The sequence below is a fragment of the Octopus sinensis genome, linkage group LG11 (assembly GCF_006345805.1).
Source record: "Octopus sinensis linkage group LG11, ASM634580v1, whole genome shotgun sequence".
Classification (NCBI taxonomy): domain Eukaryota; kingdom Metazoa; phylum Mollusca; class Cephalopoda; order Octopoda; family Octopodidae; genus Octopus; species Octopus sinensis.
This window is the reverse complement of record NC_043007.1, coordinates 32,236,434-32,252,264: the sequence shown is the minus strand read 5'-3', so window position 1 is coordinate 32,252,264 and position 15,831 is coordinate 32,236,434. Positions and strand designations below refer to the sequence as shown.

General features: G+C 38.2%; 1 protein-coding gene across 5 annotated transcripts in view; it reads right to left on the bottom strand.

Annotated features, from left to right (window-relative positions):
* LOC115217388 (cap-specific mRNA (nucleoside-2'-O-)-methyltransferase 1) overlaps positions 1 to 15,831 on the bottom strand; it is a 28,908-nt gene that overhangs the window by 4,960 nt on the left and 8,117 nt on the right. For all 5 annotated transcript variants that reach the window (XM_036507336.1, XM_029787064.2, XM_036507333.1 and 2 more), the window contains 17 exons: positions 15,127 to 15,332; positions 14,192 to 14,350; positions 13,090 to 13,182; positions 12,040 to 12,111; positions 9,838 to 9,932; positions 8,831 to 8,903; positions 8,514 to 8,706; positions 7,314 to 7,423; positions 6,669 to 6,765; positions 5,489 to 5,621; positions 4,582 to 4,761; positions 3,675 to 3,731; positions 3,045 to 3,102; positions 2,803 to 2,871; positions 1,986 to 2,117; positions 1,152 to 1,283; positions 165 to 256 (listed from right to left, as the gene is read on the bottom strand). In XM_036507336.1, the coding sequence (XP_036363229.1) occupies positions 165 to 256; positions 1,152 to 1,283; positions 1,986 to 2,117; positions 2,803 to 2,871; positions 3,045 to 3,102; positions 3,675 to 3,731; positions 4,582 to 4,761; positions 5,489 to 5,621; positions 6,669 to 6,765; positions 7,314 to 7,423; positions 8,514 to 8,706; positions 8,831 to 8,903; positions 9,838 to 9,932; positions 12,040 to 12,111; positions 13,090 to 13,182; positions 14,192 to 14,350; positions 15,127 to 15,332 (1,951 nt within the window). The remainder of the gene's footprint in view (positions 1 to 164; positions 257 to 1,151; positions 1,284 to 1,985; positions 2,118 to 2,802; positions 2,872 to 3,044; positions 3,103 to 3,674; positions 3,732 to 4,581; positions 4,762 to 5,488; positions 5,622 to 6,668; positions 6,766 to 7,313; positions 7,424 to 8,513; positions 8,707 to 8,830; positions 8,904 to 9,837; positions 9,933 to 12,039; positions 12,112 to 13,089; positions 13,183 to 14,191; positions 14,351 to 15,126; positions 15,333 to 15,831) is intronic.

Below are 15,831 nucleotides of genomic sequence, written 5' to 3'. Positions count from 1 at the left end.
ATCAGCTGAAATGTTATGGTAACAGGAAACAAGATGAGGACACATATCCATCAAATGTAAAAAAAAGTAACAATCAATATTTTCTAAAACCAGTGAAATCAAATGAATTTCTCTTTGCTTCAAAACAACAACACTATTTATCAGAATAAATAGGAGCAACTTACCGTTCATTGAAATGTAGTTTCTGTACATTGTCACCACAGAGAAAATAGGCATCTAAAACATGGACTGTCATTTGTTTTTTCTGTCCCTTTCCCTAAGTGTAACAAAAAAAAAAAAAAAACCATCAGAAAATAATATTATTTTCAAACAACAACAACAACAACAACAACCATTTAACGTCCTATTTTCCATGCTGAACGTCTTGATAGGAACTGGCAAGGCCAGGGGCTGCACCAGGTTCCAATTGTCTGCTTTGGCTTGCCATTTTAGTGAGACCGTTATTTGCCACGACTGCGATTTTACTTGGTTTGATGGGTCTTCTTTTCAAGCAAGACATAAAGCCAAAGGTCTCGGTCATTGCTTCCATGAAGCCCAACGCTAAAAAGAAGAAACTCATGGTCTCAGAATTCAATAAAGATTTGATCATGAAACGGTTGAAGAGATTAACCATCAGCTGGATGCCCTTCCTAATGCCAACCACTTTCCGACATTAGTTTAACAAATGAAAATAGTTATCTTATTAAATCCTTGAAGGTTCATTTAACATCCGTTGTCCATGCTGGCATGGGTTGGACAGTTTGACCAGGGCTGACAAGCTGGAAGACTGCACCAGACTCCAGTCTAATTTGGCACAGTTTCTAGGGCTGGATGCCCTTCCTAACACCAACCACTCAAAGAGTGTAATGAGTGCTTTTACATGACACCAGCATGGGTGCCATTTGCGTGACACCAGTACGTGCCACAATTGCAATTTTGCCCAGTTTGAAGGGTCTTCTTCTCAAGCACAGCATAATGCCAAAAGTCTCAGTCATTACCTCCATAAGGCCCAACACTCAAAAGGAGCTTTTCACATGCCACCTGTATCACCCACTTTGCCTCTGAGAGGACCAATGCTAAAAAAAGCTCACGGTCTCAAAATTGGAAAAAAAATTTGATCATGAAAGGTCAAAAACATTAACCATCAAAGAAAGATGCTGTATGTTACTCACTTCTCCTTGGAATTCCTGGACAATCTCAGCTTCTAATAAAGTCTCTGAAGGTAATTCAATATGAATTTGTTTATCTTCAATCTTACACCAATTACTGCTTTGATTACCATTCCAAAAACAAACATGTCCCCTCTGGAAAGAAAAAGAAAGGAAAATGGCATTAGTTATAATCCAACGAAATATGTGTTTAGTTACATCACATGATCACGGTATCAGCCAGACTATCAGCCAGAATATCATTGGCAGAAATGTTAGCACACTGGATGAAATGCTTAGCGATATTTTGTCTGCTGTTACATAATTAATACAAAACAAAGCAAATAAATAAGCTTATATCATTGCCAGTGCTGCCTGACTGGGTCCCATGCCAGTGGCACATAAAAAGCACCATTTGAGTGTGGTCAATGCCAGTGGCACATAAAATCCACCATTCAAGCATGGTTGTTGCCAGTGCCACCTGACTGGCTCACTAGCCGGTGGCACATAAAAAGCACCATTCAAGTGTGGCTGATGCCAGTACCACCTAACTGGCCCTTGTGCCATTGACATGTAAAAAGCACCCACTACACTCTCGGAATGGCTGGCATTAGGAAGGGCATCCAGCTGTAGAAATATTGCCAGATCAGATTGGAGCCTGGTGCAACCTACTGGAATACCAGCCCTCAGTCAAACCGTCCAACCCATGCCAGCATGGAAAGCAGACGTTAAACGATGATGACAATGATGATGATATATTTGACAGAGTAATCTGAACACTAAAGGGTTAAATTATTGTCAGAAAACTATGAGGAGAGATATTATAACAAAGAAAACATGACAGAAAATAAAACTTACCCCAAGTCCTAAAATAAAATAACGATTTTCACTTCCAGTTACATAACATCGATAATCATACAAGCTTTTTACAGTTTTCAGTTTAGCAGGATTTAAATCTTCATACGTCAAATGATACATGTTACAATCTTCCTGCAATTAAAAGAAGACACTATACATTAATTACAATTTCATATTTTGCCTTCCTTCTTTTCTTTGTTTGTCATTTGAGTGCAGCCATGCTGGAGTACTGCCTTTAGTCGAACAAATCAACCCCAGAACTTATTCTTTAGAAGTATTTATTCTATCGGTCTTTTTTGCCAAACCTCTAAGTTACGAGGATGTAAACACACCAACATCAGTTGTCAAGCGATGGTGGAGGGACAAACACACACACAAACATATATATATACATCTTTTAATTTCCGTCTACCAAATTCACTCACAAAGCTTTGGTGGGCCCGAGGCTATTGTAGAAGACTCTTGCCCAAGATGCCACACAGTGGAACTGAACCCAGAACCATGTGGTTGGGAAGCAAGCTTCTTACCACACAGCCATGCTTTTTTAAACAGTGAAACATGTTCTTCTTTCATTAAAGGATATTTTAACTAAAATATTTGATTTCTTTTCTGAATATTAGTTAGTGGTCTCTGTTCATCCTGGAGGATTTTTTTTTTTGCTCCACATAGAATTCTGCAATGTGAAGACTTAAAAATCCTGCTCTTTCTATCAACATTCCAACAACTTAAGCAATCACTCTCTCTATCTCACTGATATTTACTTCAGGGAAAGTAAAAAAAAAAAAAAGGGTAAAATTAAGTTCCTTTAACTCCTTACCTCCATCAGCTTTGAAAATATAATGCTTGGGTTTCCTTTCGCTGGAGCAACTCTCACATTATCAGGAATCTAGAATAATAATAATAAAAACAGAATAATAACAAGGAGGCAGAAGATGAGGAGTGGTGATGATGACAAAGATGATAGTGATGGTGGGGGGAAAAGAGAGCAAAGAGAGACAGAGAAAAGAAGGAGGAGGGAAGTTATTGAGACTGCGAAATGGTTAGCCAAAGCACAATTACCTTCCATAGTTGCAAACACTGCTTTCTGATATCTTTCTGAGAATATTCATGACGATTGCTAAAACAGTGGAACAAAAGGAGGAATTAAATTGGGAAAGAATTCATCGAAAACAAGGAATTTCTTTCAAACAGTTTTTGTATTCAATTCTCCATACGACTAGTTTATAGATTGGATGATGATGAAGATAATTTAAATATTCAGGCGTAAGAGTGGCTGTGTGGTAAGCAGCTTGCTTACCAACCACATGGTTCCGGGTTCAGTCTCACAGCGTGGCACCTTGAGCAAGTGTCTTCTACTATAGCCTTGGGCTGACCAAAGCCTTGTGAGTGGATTTGTTAGACGGAAACTGAGAGAAGCCCGTCGTATTTATGTGTATATATATGTATATATATATATATATATATATATATATATATATATATATATATATATATATATATGTATGTATGTGTATATATATATATATATATATATATATATATATATATATATATATATTATATATATATATATGTATATATATATATATATGTGTGTGTGTGTGTGTGTATTTGTGTGTCTGTGTTTGTCCCCCCCAACATCGCTTGTACAGATGCAGTTAGAAAACATTCTCAATTCTAAGAACTTACGTGTCTAAGGCAAAAGCATGGATTTTCCTTAGATTATTAATCTGTTTCCTTGCCAAGCTGAAAAAAAAAACACGAAAAAGAAAACCATTTAAAAAATTATTAAATACCAATTCCAGTGCTGAAGAAATATTACTCAACAACAAAAATCAATAAATTTGAAAAATATTTTATTTCATTATCTTAAAGCACAAAAATATACTTAATTGCTTTTCTTAACCCTTTAATATTCAAACTGGCCCAAATATTCTACCATTTTATGTTGAAACCAGCCAGATCAAGCCTTTTGCACCTGCCCTACAATGTTTTCTAAAAGTAAACGATCATGTAAGTGAAATCCCAAAGCTGTGAGATAATCCACGATTATTTTCGGGGTCGATAAATTAAGTACCAGTTACACACTGGGGTTGATGTAATCGACTTAATCCGTTTGTCTGTCCTTGTTTGTCCCCTCTGTGTTTAGCCCCTTGTGGGTAGTAAAGAAATAGATAATCCAAGATTATCTCAAAGCAATGTGAATAATATATAAGCATTTCACTGAGTAATCTAAATACTAAAGGGTTAATCTCTGTAAATGTTTTGTGCACTGAACTTGTATGTTTTAATTAATTTTAATTACGTTTTAATTAATTATGCTGCATGAGAGGAAACCAATATTTACAGTCACAGGTAGCATTGTCTCAGAGAGTAAAAGTGCAACACTAAAAATGGTAGTGCTGTGCTTAGAAGGATTTCTCTGGAAAATTCTCTGACGCTCCAGCATGGCCACAGTCAAATGACTGAAACAATTTTACTTCACATCAAGAATTTTACAAACCTAATACAAAAACGAACCAGTTTTATGATTTATGTTTATAAGGGCAAAAACAAAAACTACAAGACAACAGAATAACAAAACATTTCTACTTACAGATCGTTAGAACTTCTGATATAGTCATAAAATCTACCATCCAGAAGTGTCTCCAGAGGTACAATATCATTGATATCAGTTTCATCATCATCATCCATCTGCAACAATTCCTGATTAATTTCATGCAAGTATTGTTTTATTGGCTCTGCATCTGTACGCAATGCCTTACAGACGATATACCTGTAAAATGGAAAATGTCACACAACATAGTTAGTTATTCAAACAAGATGCCTTCGATTCATAAAGGCAGCTGGTCCACAAATGAAAAAAAAAAAGTTTGAAAATTAAGAGTAAACAGAGGTTTACCCATTGTTACCATTGATAATCTTCATTTAAAAAGAAAAAAAAGTTGTTATACATCGTTGTCTTCATCATTTAATGTCTGTTTTCCATGCTGGCGTGAGTTGGACGGTTTGACTGGAGACTGGGAAGCCGGGAGGCTGCACCAGGCTCCAGTCTGATCTGGCAGTGTTTCTGCAGCTGGATGCCCTTTCTAATGCCAGCCGCTCTGAGAGTGTAGTGGGTGCTTTTTACGTGCCACCGGCACAGGACCAGTCAGGTGGCACTGGCATCAACCACGCTCGAATGGTGCTTTTTATGTGCCACTGGCACGGGACCAGTCAAGAGACACTGACAATGGCCACACTTGAACGGTGCTTTTTACGTGTCACCAGCATGGGTGCCAGTCAGGCGGTACTGGCATCAGCAACGATTGCCCAGTGATTGGAGGGTACTCTTAAATGGGCTGGTTATGCTGCACTGGCATAGGCCATGGTAACGGTCTCACTTGGCTTGCCAGGTCTTCTCAAGCACAGCATATCTCCAAAGGAGTAATGTATTTTCAAAAATAGCTAGGTAGGGAAAGCAAAAGAAAAATATGATTAAAGAAAATAAAATCAGAAAATACCGTTCGGAGTTTGCAGGACGGCTGGTAACTGGCTTGAAAATTGCAACTTGGTGGAAAGCCCGATACATTAAGTAGACCAGACCAACGCTGAACGGTGTGAAGATATCGAATAACTTACACACAAAATGGCCATCTGAAATAAAACAAAACAAAATAATAGTGGAAAGAAGGTAATTTTAATGGGAAAACTAAACAGAGATTTATTCAAAGGTTTTGTTTTCATGATGTAATAGTAACATCCTGTACCATATTTAAGTCTTGGTCTGCATCATCATCATCATCATCATCATTTAACATCCATTGTCCACGCTCTCATGGGTTGGATGGTTTGACCAAGACTGGTAAGCTGGACGGCTGCACCAGATTCTAGTCTGATTTGGCATGGTTTTCTACGGATAGATGCCCTTCATAACGCTAACCACTCCAAGAGTATAATGGGTGCTTTTAAGTGCCATCGGCATAGGTGCCATTTGTGTGACACCAGTATCTGCCATGACTGTGATTTTGCTCGGCTGATCAACTGGCCACCCACCTCCCCCAAAATTTCAGCCCTTGTGCCTAAAGTAGGAAAGTATTTACTTCATAAAAGGCAGCAAGCAGGCAGAATGGTTGGCATGCTGAGCAAAAGGCTTAACAGCAATTTGATCTGTCTTTACATTCTGAGTTGAAATTCCTCAGGGGTCAACTTTGCCTTTCATTTTCTCAGGGTTGATAAAATGAGTACCAACTGAGCATGGGGGTAGGGGTGGGGGAAATGTAACCGACTTACCCCCTCCTCTGTAATTTCTAGACTTGTACCAAAATTAGAAACCAACATTTATCTGATATTCTAAAAGATACAATTTGTTTTGTAGATCTTTCTTTTTACCCAGTCAGGCCTAATTAGGGTGATAATGACCAAAAAACCGGTCGCATTGGGTTGCATGTTACCAGCAGCACTACAGAACAAACTGACATCAGCACTCAACAGACAAGAACAACTCCCACCCTGAATCCAGGCTTTGTTTCTGATGTGAATGAAACAGGGTTTTACTGGTTGCACATCCCTTGTGAGACAAGGTACTTAGATTCGTTGAAAAACAGATCCTACCTTTGCAGCTATGATTCAGCTAGACAGGGGTGGTTCTGTCTATGGGAAAATAGCCAACAAAATCACTAAATGAAAAAAGGGATGTCTTACCATCTCTTAATACTAACAAGGCTGTGAGAAATTGGCACAAATAAAGTTGTTTAGATAAAATCTCCTGTATGTTCTCTTGTCCTTCCACAGAGAATCCCTGAAAAATATAATGGAAGTCTGTTATTTAAACTGAGAATATTTAGTATAATTAATAAGAAAATATATGCATTAATTTTATGAATGATAATAATATGAAGATAAATTATGTCACTTTCAAAGATAAGTGTTAACACATAAAATTATAAATATTATTAAAAATCCATTGGATAGAAAAAACATAAAGGCTTTTTACAGATACGGGTTCAAATCCCTCAATTTTTTTCTATCGAAAGGGGTTTTAAACCCAATATCTACATGTTATTATAGCTTTATCTATGTCTGGTTCGACCATTAAAAACAAATTATATCACACTCCCTCAAAGTTTCTAACTTCTTATGAGGTAAAGAATATAAAATTACATTTTAAACTTCTGTTGTTATTATCATCATCGCTTAACGTCCGTTTTCCATGCTAGCATGGGTTGGACGGTTTAACTGTGGACTGGGAAGCAAGGAGGTTGCACCAGGCTCTACCCAAACCCCTAAACCACACACCTTCACAAGATACATCTAACATCCAATTCCATCTCAAAACACGATACTTACTCCATCCGCCATCACAAAATGTACTCCTTTGTTTTCTGTATTCTCCTTCACAAATTTTTCAAAAGCTTTTTGGTTTTCTGTTTTGTATATATCTCCCGTACCGTCAGCACCTTAAAGAAGAGAATTGACGAAGAATGCATTTATGCTTATTATTAGCATCATCATCATCAATAACGGTCTCATACAAGATGTTCGAAGAAACATTAATTATAATTGATGTAATTATGAACGATGTAATGATAATCAAGATTATTTTAGATGAGGGATCATTTGTGGTGCACCTGAGCACTGTATACAATAATTTCATTATTATATTATTACCAGAGCGGCTAACTGGCTTCCGTGCCAGTGGCATGTAAAAAGCACCATTCGAGTGTGATCATTGCCAGCGTCGCCTTACTGGCACATGAAAAAGCTGTTGAGCGAGGTCATTCATTGCCAGTGCCACTCGACTGGCCCCTGTGCAGATGGCATGTAAAAAACACCATTTTGGGCGTGGCCATTGCCAGTACCACCAAACTGGCCCTTGTGTCGGTGGCACGTAAAAACACCCACTACACTCTCGGAGTGGTTGGCGTTAGGAAGAGCATCAAGCTGTAGAAACTCTGCCATCAGATTGGAGTCTGGTGCAGCCATCTGGTTCGCCAGTCCTCAGTCAAATCGTCCAACCCATGCTAGCATGGAAAGCAGACGTTAAACGATGATGATGATTATCAGGATTAAAAGACAAAGAAAATGTATTGGATAAACATGATAAAAAGAAGTTGGGGGAAAAAAGAACGAGATAGGAAGTAAATATATGTGAAGATCTGTGCCAATGCCATGGATAAAACCCATGCCAGCGCTACATAAAAAGCATCCGCACCAGTGCCATGTGAAGAGCACCCGTACTGGTGCCATGTATAAAGTACCCATTTTGGTGCAATGTAACAGCACTGGTGCTGGTTCCACACAAAAAGCACCCAGTACATTCTGTAAAGTAGTTGGCATTAGGAAGGGCATCCAACCCTAGAAACCATGCTAAAACAGACAATTGGACCCTGGTGCAGCCCTCCATCTGGCCAGTTCCCATCAAACAGCCCAATGCATGCCAGCATAGAGAACAGGCATTAAATGTTGTTGATGATGATGATCAGAATAAAGAAGAATCGTTATAGCTAAAACAGATAGTTAAATAGATTACTATCAAGCGAAACTCACCATAATGTGGTTCAAACATCTCACTGGGACCAGCAAAAAATTCTTCAAGTTTAAAATCATTGCATTCCCGCAGAGTTAAGCCAAACCCCTTTGCATCCCCTTTTCGTCTCCACAAAACATATTCACTGAAGCCACCAGGTCCGGCACAAATGTCAGCAAAATAGAGCAAACTGTTTGAAGAAACCAATGGCTGCTGCGAATGGAAGAGAAAAGAACACGCGAAGACGGAATTATTTAGACACAGCAGAGACAAGATGTCTGGTGAATGGGTAATATAAAAAGAACAGTAATTGAAATTATTGGAAAATTTATCTTACCCCAGTTTTAGATTTTGGTTGAGTTAACATGAAGTCACAAACAGCATCAATGTTGGACATCTTCATAGCTGCTCTGGAATATTAAAACACGATCATATTATGTATGATATACTGGAAAATTACTCTTTTAAATAAAATATAAATAAAAATAACAAAAAAAGTGGAAATTTTACCGGTGAGTGTGTTTAAATTATAAGGCACAAAAAGAAAATGACTCTCCCCAGACACAACAGCATACTCTTTTACTTTTTTCAGTCATTTGGTTGTGGCCATGCTGGTGCACTGCCTTTTTAGTCAAGCAAATTGACCCCAGGACTTATTCTTTGTAAGCCTAGTACTTATTCTATTGGTCTCTTTTGCCGAACTGCTAAGTTACGGGGAGGTAAACACACCAGCATCGGTTGTCAATGTTGGGGGGACAAACACAGACACACAAACACACACAGTTTCCGTCTACCAAATCCACTCACAAGGCTTTGGTTGGCCCAAGGCTATAGTGGAAGACACCTGCCCAAGGTGCCATTCAAATTTAAATCCACACATTACAGAAGTTTTTAAAATTCACATAAGGAAATAGTTTAACTCTTCAGCATTTAAACTGGCCATACCTGGCCCATATATTCCACCTGTTTTATGTTCAAACTGGCCACATCTGGTCTCTCACACCTAACCTACAATGTCATTCTAAAGCTAAAACAATCACATCATTATAATCTTGAAGCTTCGAGATGATGGATAGTTAATTCAAAACAATGTTAATAAATAAGCTTTACATTTGACAGATTAATATGAATGATAAAGGGTTAGGCCTTAAGAAGCTAATCTAAGCAGCATGTATTTAGAAAATTCAAGATTCATTCTTTCTCTCAAAACACAAGGTTTTAATTCACTTTTAATTTGTCTCTGATATTCAATACTTTAAATATTGATCAGACAGATTGAAAAAATGTTCCAACCAAAGAAACTTATTCTACAGACTAATTTAAACCTGAGTTCATGTTTCTTACCTATTTTGAAAAATAACACCTCGTATTGTTTCATAAGGGTTAGATCTTGAGCGAGCTTTACGCATCTCTTCACTTTCCAGTTCATCAAAAATGTTCTGACAAAATAAATAAATAAATATAAATAAATGAACAAAAACCATCATTAGAACATATATACAAATTTAGAGAACAGAAGTGAAACATGGGTCCTGAATGCAAAAGACATGCAAAGGCTAGAGTGGAATGACGCTAGTATGGTCCACTGGATGTGGAACGTCAGTATAGAAGTGTGATGGAGCGCTAGTGTATTGAAAGAAAAGTTGGGCATAAGAATTAGATGCAGTGTGCAAACTGTAGTTTTGATACCTGTGCCAGCAGCACGTAAAAAGCACCATCAGAACGTGGCCGATGCCAGCGCTTCCTTGACTGGCTTCTGTGCCGGTGGCACGTGACCTGTTGTGCTTGAGGAGACCTATTGAGTCAAGTACATCAACATCAAAATAAATATCAAATGGAAATTGTAGTTGTGATACCTGTGCCAGTGGCACATAAAAAGCTCCATCTGAACGTGGTCATTGCCAGCCTCCCCTGGCACCTGTGCCAGTGGCACGTAAAAAGCACCCACTGTACTCATGGAGTGGTTGACGTTAGGAAGGGCATCCAGCTGTAGAAACACTGCCAGATCAGACTGGAGCCTGGTGCAGCCTCCTGGCTTCCCCGACCCCGGTCGAACCGTCCAACCCATGCTAGCATGGAAAACGGATGTTAAACGATGATGATGATGATGATGATGTGCAAGAGAGAGAAGAATACATTGGTTTGGTCATGTGATGCAGAGGGATGTAAACAGTTGTATACAAAAGTGCCAATCAATTAAAATGGATGGAACTTGTGGAAGAGGAAGGCCCAGGAAAACATGGAGCAGAGAGCTGAAGGCCGATCCCAAGACACTGAACATTATGAAAGAGATGGCAAAAGACCAAGATATCTGGCGCCTTGCTGTACCCAAGAAGACCCGACTACCACAGCAGAATCGATACCGGTACCAGTGCTAGTGTCACACAGAAAAAGGCACTCGTACTGGTACCACACAGTAAGCATCCAGCACACTGTGGAGTGGTTGGCATTCGGAAGGGCCTCCAGCCATAGAAACCATGCCAGAACAAACAATGGAACTTGGTGCAGCTCCTGGCTTTACCGGCTCTGGTCAAACCATCCAACCCATGTCAGCGTGGAAAATGGATGTTAAATAATGATGCTGATGATGATGAAGCAGCAGTGAAGGTTTTATTGGTGTGATGTGTTGCAGAGCAGAATGACTGGCAGTGAAAAAGGAGATGCACCCAGACAAACAGTTTGTCTGAAAAGGAAAGTGAAGGGGAACAAAGTAAACATTGAGGTGAAAAGTTAGTTTAATTAAACTACTTAAATTAAGAGAGAGAGAGAAAGAGAGAGAGTTAAAAATATGACAACAATTGTAAAATGTGTGATTACTTGAAAGGATTAGTGGAAAGAAAAAAGTGTTTGAGGAAATAATGAAAGTTATTCAAGGAAAATAAACAACAGATCAAACTGCATTGTATGAGCTAAATGCTAAGACTTTAATGAAAACGGTGTTTAATATTGGTTTCAGATTTTGGCACAAGGCCAGCAATTTCGGGCACGGGGTTAGTTGATTACATTGACCCCAGTGCTCAACTGGTACTTATTTTATCGACCCCACCCCGCCCCCAAAGGATAAAGGGCAAAGTTGACCTCAGATCGTAAAGATAAATGAAATGCTGCTAACAATTCTGCCAGGTTGCTGCCTTAAAGAATGGTTTTTTAATATTAGTTTGCAGCCTCATTGCTCTCTGGCTCCACATGCGCTCTCTTCTGAAATGGAAGTAGTTATGTAGTCCCTCTACAGTAAGAAAACCTGTTCTGCTCTGGTCCCTTCTCTCATGCGTTTACACATCTTTTGCTCCTCATATTCCTGTATAAAGTGGCCCCTGTTGAATTTGTAGCCCTGCAAACTGCTTGGCAACCTCACTTGAACTGGTGGCACAAAACAAGCACTAGATACACACTGTAAAGCGGTTGGTGCTTGGAAGGGCATCCAACCAGAGAAACCATGCCAAAGTAGGCACTGGGATCAATTTGTTCAACTAAGACCCTTAACATGGTGCCTCAGCATGACCGTGGACCAATGATTGAAACAAGTAAAAGGTAAAAGGCACTTACTTTAGAATCCAGGATTCCACTCAACAATTCACTTGAAATAAAGTTCAGTTCATCATCTATAATCCTCTTTTTCTGCAAATAAAATTAATAGTAATTAGTATCTTACACATGGACTTCTTGAATAGAATAGCAGAGATCTTTGTCTCCACAATAAATATTTTTCACGTAGAAAATATGAATAGTTTCCTTTAAGAATCTATTTTCCAAGCATTCTTCCTTTATTATATGTTTTCTTCAAATGATCAATTTCTTGACATCAAACCTGATGCTAGTAATTCCTCATATTTGCTGCTAAGGGTAACTCCCCTAACCGTTTTCTTTCCCCAAGGCACTCACAAGGTGAAGGTTTGTGCTTGGCGTTTCTTCCATGATATACTAATTAACCCACAGCTGGGGTCCTGACAGGTGTTACTACAGCAGATCAGAGAAGACCAGGGAACATTAGTGACTACCGTAAATCCTCGAGTATAATACGCAGGGGACTTTTAGGGGGCTGTACCTCTGAAAAACTTAAACTTTGTGCATAATACGCACCCCTTCTCTAACTTGAGTCAAGGAAGTCTATATAACGTCCTTGGTTTGTAAAACTGTATACGGTAACATCCTTTATTATTATTGTATATATAACATAATGCAAACGTGTAGCTTTTTTGTGCATTTTGTTTGCAGAAAATAAAGAAATAACAGTAATAATGTTCAACAAATGTTGCTTACTGCAAGTTATGGATGATTCTTTTAGGACTTCATTGCTTTCAGGCTTAGCTTAACGTATTTTGGTGCCTGACATCACAAAATGCGTCGGAATAAACATTGCCGGACAGCAAATAGAGACTCGGACATTGCTTAGAAAATAATTTTCATTTTTAATCGTGTATATAGCACGCACTAGGGATTTTGACCTTTAAATTTTGTGGAAAAAATGCGGATTATACTCAAGGATTTACGGTATTCTTCAAAACCATGGAGTCCTGAACCAGGACTCTACTACTGGATTAGTTTAAAGTCTTACCCAGGACATTTTCAAAGCAATACTTGTACATTAAAACTTACTTTTCCGGTTGCTTTCCATGTCCGAAGTTCTTCTAACGATGGCATAGGATCTGTACAAGGCTTCATCCAGTCAATAGTCTCCATTGCAGTAATCTTTAAAGGGAAAGAAAAATAGTTAATAAAATGATAATTGTAAACTGTCGGATTACAATTCTCTTACTTTGTTTCAATTTTGTTATCTTAACGATTCATTTCCTTCATCATCCTCGTCATTGTTTTAACATCCATTTTTCCATGATTGCATGGGTTGGACAGAGTTTATTGAGCAGCTTTTCTATGGCCAAACCTTAACCGTTTCCAAGAAAAGTAACAGTTCTCCATAGTCAGGCATGTTTTTGTAGAATATTGGACGTGAATGACATTCATTTTCAACAATCACCCAATGTCTCACACACACACACACACACACGCACGCAACCTCTCCAACAGGCTTCTTTCATATTCTGTCTATCAAATCCACTCACAAGGATTTGGTCCGCCTAGAGATTTAGTAGAAGCCATTTGCCCAAAGATCCACAGAGTGGGATTGAACCTGAGTATCAATGGTTACAGGTTTCCAACAACCAATCACTAATTCACTTCAGTTATATTACTGTATTTGATGGCAAATAAGACACACTTTTGTTTCAAAAAAATATTTCGAAAACACCACCCTGGGCCCTATATGCATTGGAGTGCACTTAATATATCCATGAATCTTTTATGCCATCAAATACAGTAAGAAGGTGGTCAAAGACATTTCTTGATGATGTCCAAATATTTCATATAGAATCTTTGGTTTATTGCTTGTCTGTAGCTTTCCAATAAAAACCTGAAGAACAATTTGTTTCTGATTCTAAATTGATCTGGAATGGTTATCTACATTTCCAGAGTTGCATTTTTTGTCTATTAAAACACTATATTTACTCATGTCTAAGTTGCACTGTTCTGTACTTGATTTTAACTGAAAAATCTGGATTGTTAACGTATACACAGGGCAAAGCTAAAACTATAAAGGGAAAAACATTTGTACTAAGATTTAACTCAAATATTAAGGGTCTATCTTTCCTTGCTAAAATTCTGTTTTGTTTTGTTTTTTTTTAAATTAATGACAGACTGTTACCTCTTCTTCGTCAGGATCCCATTTCATTTCAGTTTTCAAAAATGCTTTTGGATAAAGACCGAAACCACGTCGGCCCCTTTGCTTCGATGCTTCTACAATTTCAACACGACCTTGGGCATTTTTACCAAGACCTTTACCATCTTGGTAACCCATTTTAGCCTGTCAATGCAAAGAAGGGAGAGTGAGAAAATATCAATAAAATCACAAACAATACTTTAATCTATTTATTACACAACAACATTGAAAGGTAGACAATAATATTACAACACTATTACAGCCAGAATATCATAAATGAAAATATCTGGAAAATTATAAGAAAATGTGAATGATGCATGGTAAACTCTTTTTAGTCTTTTAGACTTAAGAACTACTTAAAAAATTTAGGTAGAAATTAACAGCAGAGATACATGATTCATCAAGCAATGAGAAATGACTGGATTGCCAAATCTGTGTAGAAACTGGACTCAGAGCCACAAGCAGTTATGAAACCTTGCTCATCTAATTCACTGACAATGTTAATGGCCATGATGATGATGATGATGGTGGTGGTGGTGCTGCTGCTGCTTGTTTGTTTGTTTATTTGTTTGTTGAGCGAAGCAGTCTTTGTCCCAGAGTGGGAGAAGTCCGTAACGTGGCCCTTTGCTATTCGTAAGACCCGCAGAAGAGAAAGCAGGTCAACCCCCGACTGTCGGGCGAAATGCTTAGCTGTATTTCGTCTGCCGTTACATTCTGAGTTCAAATTCCACCAAGGTCCACTTTGCCTTTCATCCTTTTGGGGTCGATAAATTAAGTGCCAGTTGCGTACTGGGGTCAATGTAATCGACTTAATCCCTTTGTCTGTCCTTGTTTGTCCCCTCTCTGTTTATCCCCCTGTGGGTAATAAAGAAATAAATACAAAATATTAAGAATTCAATGAAGTAAAGTGTTCTGCTTACCATAATTTTTAAACTGGTTTCACTGTAGGAAGAAGTTTGTGCATTCTGGAATTTATTGGCCATTTGTTCCTTCTGTGAATCTTCTGATTGTCTTGCAGAAAAAGAAGGAGAAAATAGTTCTGGTTTCCCTTCATCATTGCTGTCACTGAATGTTGTGCTCTCGTGGCCAGATAACAATGCTTGTGGCTCAGGTTCACTATCGGAATCTGAAGAAGGCATTTAACAAAAAAGAGAAACCTTTCATTGGAAAAAAAAAATCAGATATTTCAGAAAACAATACAGCTCCTATGACTTTCGGAAACATTTTTTCACGCTCAGAGTTGCTGAAGCATGGAATAAACTGCCTGCGTCAGTTGTTGACTGCCATGACACTGCATCTTTTAAGGCCCTCATGCTTTCCGAAATCCGCCGAAACTACACCTGATTATATATACACTTTAGATGAGTTGTAGTGCACCTGAGCACTGTACACAATTATTATTATTATTATTATTATTATGAATTCTTCAGTTCTTTCCATATTTCTATGAACAATAATTAATGACTTTAACCAAATATTTAAACCCAAATAATTATAAACAGTATGTAATGGCAATGTCTTATGAAAAGAGTTAAGTGAGAGACTATATGCAGTAAAATGCTGCCCCTATTTGGGGCTCAGGAGCCCAGCATTTCATCAGCTATCATTGTTCTTTGTCATAAATC